Here is an 8,506-nt window from a genome sequence, read left to right as displayed (position 1 = left end):
GGGACCGGAACGCACTAATGAAACCACCCCTCTTCAAATATTTGTACCTTACATCTAAAGGGATGGTAAGGAAATGGACTTACGGAGCCAATCTGCAGCAGGTCTGGGCCTCGTTCCCCATCCGTCGCCTTCCCTTCATACCGGTCCGATCCTGGACGTGGCCACCACTGGCCAGGGCCCACCCACCATGACATTATCTTACTCTGTATCCACCCCCTCCCTGATCTCCCCATGCACCAAAAACCCCTTAATCCTCCCACCCCTTTTCATGTTGTATGAACCCACGGGAGAAGGGCCTCCTCCCCCAAAGTTTCCGTTTCAGTCCTTATTGGCCGGACCTTGCTGGAAGGACCTTCTGGGTCCAGGGAGTTGGTAAAGCCAAGGGGGAATAAAAGCTGACCCAGAGTGGGGAAAGGGTTTGGGTAGGCAAAAAAAAGGAGGAGGGGAAACAGGAGCCGGCGGGGCTCAGTCTGGGTAGATGATGAAGCCAGAGAAGGTGCTGTACTTGTTGGTGTTTCCCCCGTGCACCTTCCCTCCGTCCAGCTTGATGAAAACTTCGTCGCCCACATCCAGGTGTAGAATCACGCTGTTGCTGGCGTAATCATAGTTCTGGTCAGCATCCTGAGCTATGGCACTGGCCCGGACCTGGGAGGGAGAAGAGAGGGGTGAGCAGTGCAGAGCGATATGGTGCTGTCCTCAAATGTTCTGAAATGGTACAAGGTAGCCAGTGCTCGCTTCTTTTGGAGCTTATCTCCTCATCCATACAGGCTCTTAAAAAACAACAACAACACGCACACAACCCAAACATTAAGACAGACACATTTGAGATGCTGAATTCGGTTCCAGGTGTGGTGCGATCACAGACCCATGTAACAAATGCAGCTCTGAGCATACCAAACAGCTATTAAACAAGGAGAAGCAGCGAATAATTGTAGGCTTTCGATGGGTAGCAGCAATTCACCGATACGAGCTGGGGCTAGTTCAGGCATCTGCCTGTACATCCTAAATGGCCATTATTTCAAAACCCTATCCCAGGTACGCAAAAGGCATTCGAGAAATACGGCCCTGAGATCTTTCACCTAATGTCCTTTTGTCTCAGTAGCCTGCAAATCTAAGGAAGCTTTTTTTGTATGTGTGCATCTTCACATCAGTGGAATATGATTGCAGGGGGCCAGATTAACTATTAATTCTGGCCAATGCATGTTCCAATTGGTTTAAGCAAAAACTGAACAACTGCCCAACCGCCTTGCTTCAATGCATGCAAACACCTGTGCATCTAGAAGCCTACTCACCCGAATGGGACTTGCTTCTGAGTTAAGCATCCAAACAATCAAGCTATTTGTGTGTCTGTTAAGGCATCTGCTTCAGGGCTGCTTGTTTTACTATTTTATTTTCTTACGTTTATACCCACTGCTCCTTCCATTGTGGAACCCAGGAATGGCATCCATTCATTTTCCAGGGAGTCACCTATCCAAGCACAGATCAGAGCCAGACCTGCTTAGTTTGAGCAAGGTGATGACCTCACCTACCTTCAAACCATGTCCTGGGGAAGACAGATGAGGCAAGCTTTAAACTCATGGCTTGAAGAATATTGTTTTGGGATCCGTTTTGGGAAGGCATATTTAGCCAAAGCACATCTGGCCAACAGCATCAGGGGCCCGAGGGTTGTTAACTTTCTAACCCTTTCCTAAATCCTCTTTCTGTGCTACCTTAATGTTTAAAAGTGATGCGCTGCCGATTTGCAGCTTTCTTCGCACACACGAAGCCTTCATTCAGCAGCTAGCGGTTGTGAGCAGTTGTCCCCCTGGCTCATGTGAGCTGGCCTGCCAGATTCCGAGAATCAATCTGACTTATAAATAAAGCATGAAGAAAGATTAAAATGACCAGGGCTGTTTACTTAAGTGAAAAGGCAATTAAGAGGAGACTTGTTCAAAGTCCATAAAATTTTGCGCCAGGAAGGAAACGTTGCTTTGAGGCTCCTTATATTCCACAAAAACAGGCAAGAAGGAAGAAACCCAGTGAGGTTTTAACTCTATCCTTCCCAGGCATTGGTTCTTTTACCCTGAATTCCAGGAAAACCTCAGGTGTCTTGTGTTTTTCAGACATGGATGTTATTCTTGTCACTGTTGAGTGAATGCTGAATGAGCAATAGCCTTTTGTATTATGGCTAGGAAGTCATCTCAGTGATAGACCAACCTTACTGTACGCTTGTGAAACATGGACCACTTATAAACACCATCTCCAACCCCTCAAAAGATTCCATCAATGGTGTCTCCGAAAAATTCTAAATATCACTTGGGAAGACAGGCGAACTAATGCCAGTGTACTGGAAGAAGCAAAGATCGTCAGTGTTGAAGCAACGATTCTTCAACATCAACTTCGTTGGACCGGTCATGTTGTGCAGATGCCCGATTATCGTCTTCCAAAGCAACTACTCTATTCCGAACTTAAAAATGGAAAGCGTAATGCTAGTGGTCAGCAAAAGAGGTTTAAAGACTCTCTTAAGGCAAATCTTAAAAAAATGTAGTATAAACACTGACAACTGGGAAACACTGCCCTGCGAACACTCCAGTTGGAGAACAGCCTTTACCAAAGGTGTCATGAGGTTTGAAGACGCTCAAACTCAGGACGAAAGGGAGAAACGTGCTAAGAGGAAGGCACACTTGGCAAACCCTCACCGTGATCAACTCCCACCCGGAAACCTATGTCCCCCACTGTGGAAGGACGTGTGAATCCAGAACTGGCCTCCACAGTCGCTTACGGACTCACTTTTAAAACTGTGTTCATGGAAGACAATCTTACTCAGCTACAAGTGATTGCTGAAGAAGAAGAAGAAGAGATTCCATGCAAAAGGTCCTGGGTTCAATGACTGGCAGGTAGCACTGGGAGACCCCTACCTGAAATTCTGGAGAGCTGGTGTCAATCCTTATTGACCAGGGGTGGGGAACCTTCAAGCCGTAGGCCAATCTTGGCCTTCTAGTTGGTTCCAGTTGGCCTGCAAGGCCACTTCCCTCATACCACACCCACAGTGATACCCATTTATGGACAGTGCAATGGGGTTCAGTTCTGCATTGGCTGCACAGGTCCCCTGCATTAGTTGGCATATGCCGCCAATACAACAGGATCTAACCCCCGCTTAAGAGCTGAGGAGCACCAGGCTAAGTCCTCCTGCATTTGGCAGGGTTCAATGCAAATCTCTTCCTGAAACATGAAAGCGGGGTGGGGGGAATACCTTCATCTCAGCAGCATCTTAATTGCACGAGGTGCTATAAAGCCCTGACCTCAAAATGCCAAATCACATGGTGCCGTTGTGGCACCAGCTGATTGACAAGGAGAGGTTCCCCAACTCTAGTGCAGACAATACAGAGTTAGACTTGGTACCAGGGGAATGCAGAGCAGGGCACAGTTAAGGTGGCATGTGTTTGTGGGTTTGCCAGCTGCCGGCAAAGAAATGGCATGTTGCAGCCTTGAGCTTCAGAAACTGCTTACAGGTTTATATGCACAACAAAGTGGGATATAGTAAAACTTGTTAAATTAAATAGCTGAACGTGTTTCAACAACCTGTTCACGAACTGGTGGCGGGAAATGAAACTCCACCAACTTTGAAAGCAAGATAACGGCTGCAGAATGTTAGACCCTCCAAGTGTCCCTATTTTTCGGGGACAGTCCCGGATTTAAAGAAGCATACCCTCCAACATTTTCCAGGTGAAAATAGGGTTGTTCTAAGGGAAAGCGGGACATTCTGGGATCCAATCAGAAACTGGGACGGCTTCTGTAATTCTGGAACCATCCTTGGAAAATAGGAACAATTGGAGGGTCTGGAGCCCTTAATTCATTCCACAATAAACTTCCACCCAGTGAAGGTTCCTGTTACTTTCCTTTCTGCTGACTTTCTACATACAGCTTAACATTCCCTCCCTCCCACCAGCTTCTCTTTGAAAACTGAACTCGGCTGTTTTCTGGCTGTTTTGCTGGGCTGCTCTCATTTTCTTTTTCAATTTTTTTTGGGTGTGTGTGTTTGGTTTTAATGAGTATTCTTTTTAATTGTATTTTAAGCTTTGCAAAGTTACAAAATCTCAAAACTTTTACACAATTTTGTAAGCTGTTTGGTGCAGTCTCTGCATACCCTCCAACATTTCTCCTATGAAAATAGGGATGCCCCATTCCATAATGATACTTTTACTATTTATACCCCCCCACACACATCTGACTGGGTTGGCCCAGCCACTCTGGGCAGCTTCCAACATATATAAAAACATAACAAAACATAATCAATCCTATACAGGATTGCCTTCAGACAGCTCGGGGGTCGGATAACTCCATACCCTCCAACATATCTCCAATGAAAATAAGGACATCCTAAGGAAAAGTGGGACATTCCGGGATCAAATCAGAAATCAGGACGGCTTCTCTAAATCAGGGACGTCCCTGGAAAATAGGGACACTTGGAGGGTATGGTTTCTGAACAGTGGTATACAAAGTACTTCAAATAAATAATCAAATTAGCAAATAGAGAAGACAATTAGATGGGAACAGCGCAGGAGTGGCAGGAATTGGGGAGGGTTACAAACACCTCGGGTTACAAACACCTCAGGTTACAAACACTTCGGGTTACAGACTCCGCTAACCCGGAAGTAGTACCTCAGGTTAAGAACTTTACCTCAGGGTGAGAACAGAAATCGCGTGCTGGCGGCGTGGCGGCAGCGGGAGGTCCCATTAGCTAAAGTGGTACCTCAGGTTAAGAACAGTTTCAGGTTAAGAACGGACCTCCGGAACGAATTATGTTCTTAACCAGAGGTACCACTGTATGTGCAGAAGTGCTGTGAGGGTGATGCAAGGACATAGCAATACAAGAGTCACGTGGGAAGGAGGACAAAAGTATAAGGTATAGCCATAGAACTGTAGAGTTGAAATGGACCACGAGGATCATCTAGCCCAACCCTCTGCAATGCTGGTATCTTTATGCCCAACGTGGAGCTCGAACCCACAACCCTGGGGGTGGAGGAGAGGATGAATGACCCAAATTCTTTATTGCATAGTTAAACCATGTTAGTCGTACGCAACGTTACGGGCCCGATTCTCTTGACTGTGACCCCTCCACCGTGACACACCTAACAGACTCTCAAAACTGGTTTAATTCAGACAACCAAAGAACAATCTGAAGCTTGTGTTTCCCCTCCCCTCCCACAAAAGGTCAAGAAGATAAACTTGAAGAAATCTGATAGGTCTGGGCGGGAAAATACAGCGCAGGCAGCATCAGCAATTTTTCTTCGTTGAAATGTAATTAACACATGTTGTATTAATTTTGTTTAATTAAATTTGCATTATTAATCAATTCGCTAACAGAGCATATGCTGCTTAACCCCCCTCCCCCCCCCCAATTCAGTTGAATTCTGCTTTGCTAACCAGATACACACAGTGCTGGATTTAAGTATAAGCTAAACAAGCTATAGCTTAGGACCCCACTCTCTTGGGCCCCCCCAAAATTTAAAGGTAAAAAACCCTAGATGTACATTTCCAAAATATAAGATAAAAAACAAATAAAAGAAAACCTACATACAGCAACAGTGTTTTGTGTTGTGTAGGCTCCTATGATGTAAGCAATGGGCCACGCCTGCTAGACTGCTCCCTAAAATATCACTGGTTTGCTCATTTCTCTATTTAGGGTGCCTATATTCTGTATAACGCGGGTGGTGCTGTGGATTAAACCACAGAGCCTAGGGCTTGCTGATCAGAAGGTCGGTGGTTCAAATCCCCACAACGGGATGAGCTCCTGTTGTTCGGTCCCTGCTCCTGCCAACCTAGCAGTTCGAAAGCGCATCAAAGTGCAAGTAGATAAATAGGTACCGCTCCGGCGGGAAGGTAAACGGCATTTCCGTGCGCTGCTCTGGTTCGCCAGAAGCAGCTTAGTCATGCTGACCACATCACACAGAAGCTGTACGCCGGCTCCCTCGGCCAGTAAAGCGAGATGATTGTTGCAACCCCAGAGTCGTCCATGACTGGACCTAACTGTCAGGCATCCCTTTACCTTTACCTTTACTTATATTTTGCATGGACTGGTTGCATGGCAAACATGTGCAAATGGCTTAGATACCTATTAGGTCCATAAATTGCCATATAGCTTATATTCAACACAAAAAAACAGCGACAATTTGTTGTTGACAAAGGACAGCTGGACATATAAAGGGCCCCATTACCTTCAGTAGCTTAGGACTTCATCAAACCTAAATCTAGCCCTCACATCTGCATTCAAGCACAGACCGGGACATGCACAGACCTTGAATGCCCACCCAAATTCTCAGCCTTCTGAGCATATGTGCACATGTGCAGCTACATGCCCCTTATTCCCATCCAGAGCAGTCATCCCCATAAGACAGCAAGAGGATTTATTTCTTATTCACCTGGATATCTCCTTCTTGCTTCCAGCTGATCACCATCAGCCTCCTGTCCTGATCCCACTTGCATACAAACATTGATAGTGCAAATTTGTGAAAGGTCAAACCCATGTTTTTGCTCTGGGGGAAATGATAATACAAGCGAATGGAGGAAGCCAAACCTACCCTTGGTCCCTGAGCACCCACAAAATTCCCCATGAAGGGACCGGGCACCCACAGATTTCAGTGCCAGGGCTATGCGCACTGCATGGCACCCACAGCTCCTGGTATTCACGGTTGCAGGGCCAAGTTGGCACTCCTGACTCTGTAGCAGCTTTTATGCTTTGTGTTATAAGTTTGCAGTGATGTCTAAAAGTCATAATGCTGGCCTCAACCTACACCTGATAGCATTTTTAAAAAACCCAAGGTGGAGGCTGTTGTGGTAGTTTTTAACCTTTCTTTGGGCTTATCCTCATCCAAAAATACAACAACCTTGGGCTGGAGTTCGTTGAAAAATGGAATGGAATAGACAGACACGGAAACGGATTAGTCACCTGTGAAGGGCGGAAAGTAGAATCCAGAGGGGATAGGAATCGCTACATAAATAAAAGAATGAACACGTTGCTCCGTGTGCACGACTGCTAGGATTCTGTTGATCTCCTACTGCATGCCGACATTCGCATCTGTGATCAAGGGCATGTTGGATTGATTTAAATCGAGGTGATTTTAAATCACAATGAAATGAATTTTCCCTGTTGCGTGATCCATGTATTTTCCTGAATTTAGATGTGGATGCAAGGGTGTTGTGTGACAATCAAAACATAACAGGTTTGCAGTAGAGCCTTTATGGAAACTAGGAGCGTAATCCAAAACCTTTGGACAGTAGCCATGCACCTTTTTTTTTGCACTGCACAGTTTTCTGCTTAGAGACAAAGTAGACAGGTGTAAAGGTAAGGAATTTCTGTTTGGTTTTCTGTGTGCTTATGCAAAGGCACTAAACAAGACCATTTAACATTTACTGGCTAAATTCACAGTACCATCCAGAATCAAGAATATTGGGTTAGAATAGTGTTTCTTCAGCAGCTGGTAGAGTAAAACATCAGCCTAATACTTCAACATTGAAGTCAATAGAACATAACATTGCTTAATTTCCAATCCAATTATGCCGGTTTATTCAGAAGTAAGTTCTCTTGATTTCAATACGAGTCACATCCCACTGTGTTTAGGACAGCAGTTGATTATTCCCTAAATGTCTCTGCTGCTCAGATGAGTCATAAATATCCATAATTTGCCAAAACGGCCTATTGTGTGTCTAATTTTTATAACGTTTCACCTCAAAAGTCACCCCCCGCCTTTTACATAGAAACGTATGATTCATTAAATCAATGTTTTCTGGAGGATTATAAATGCAGGGTGGGGTTGTTGTTTTTAAAGTTGCATATAGACTGAAACATGGTGGTTTATATTTTAAGTCAGATTCCATATTAAACCACGCTTTTTAAGGGCACTTAACATAACAACAAACACTTCAGACTTAAATTATATTTTAAAACATAATTTTTAAAACTGTGTTATTTCTGAAATCATTGATTTCCCCCCTTCCACTCCAGCAAAAGAAAAACAGTGGCTTTGATTCCCTAGACACCCAGCATGCCCGCTACTTTAAATCACCACCCCCTTCTCCTCCGGCCCCCAACCCCCGAAGCCCCCATGTCTGATCCCTACTGTTTCCCCTGGAAATGGGGTCACGGTTATTAGAAAACAAAGAAGGTTCTTTTTGTTTGAGGCAGCCACTGAAGTGAGGAAGATGCAAATTGCTTGTGTCCAGAGTTAGCAAGGGCTAATCGGCAGTTTTCATCTATCCGTCCAGCCCAAGGGACAATTAGGCTGGGCAGAGAGAGTCTGGTAGACTGTGTTGACCACCAGATGTAGCATAATATAACTTGGCCACCGGATTATAATATAACATAATATAATTTGCACAAGCCCTACATGCCTGGTTAAACTAGCCTCCTCTTTTTGGCGCGAGATAATCATCTCAACACCAAACAAGCTGCACAATCTGTGTCCCAATCATTTTAGTTCTATATACCACATAGATAATTGTGCTCAAAGTGATTTTCATCACGCAA

General features: G+C 44.9%; 1 protein-coding gene across 1 annotated transcript in view; it reads right to left on the bottom strand.

Moving 5' to 3' along the window:
- Positions 1-279: 279 nt before the first annotated feature.
- C1QL4 (complement C1q like 4) overlaps positions 280-8,506 on the bottom strand; it is a 28,999-nt gene continuing 20,772 nt past the window's right edge. The window contains exon 2 of the mRNA XM_033142534.1: positions 280-645. Coding sequence (XP_032998425.1) covers positions 466-645 — 180 coding nt within the window. The 3' untranslated portion in view covers positions 280-465. The remainder of the gene's footprint in view (positions 646-8,506) is intronic.

Source organism: Lacerta agilis, chromosome 2 (assembly GCF_009819535.1).
Source record: "Lacerta agilis isolate rLacAgi1 chromosome 2, rLacAgi1.pri, whole genome shotgun sequence".
NCBI classification, from domain to species: Eukaryota; Metazoa; Chordata; class Lepidosauria; order Squamata; family Lacertidae; genus Lacerta; species Lacerta agilis.
Note: the sequence above shows the minus strand (reverse complement) of the source record. Positions and strands in the feature narration are given on the sequence as shown.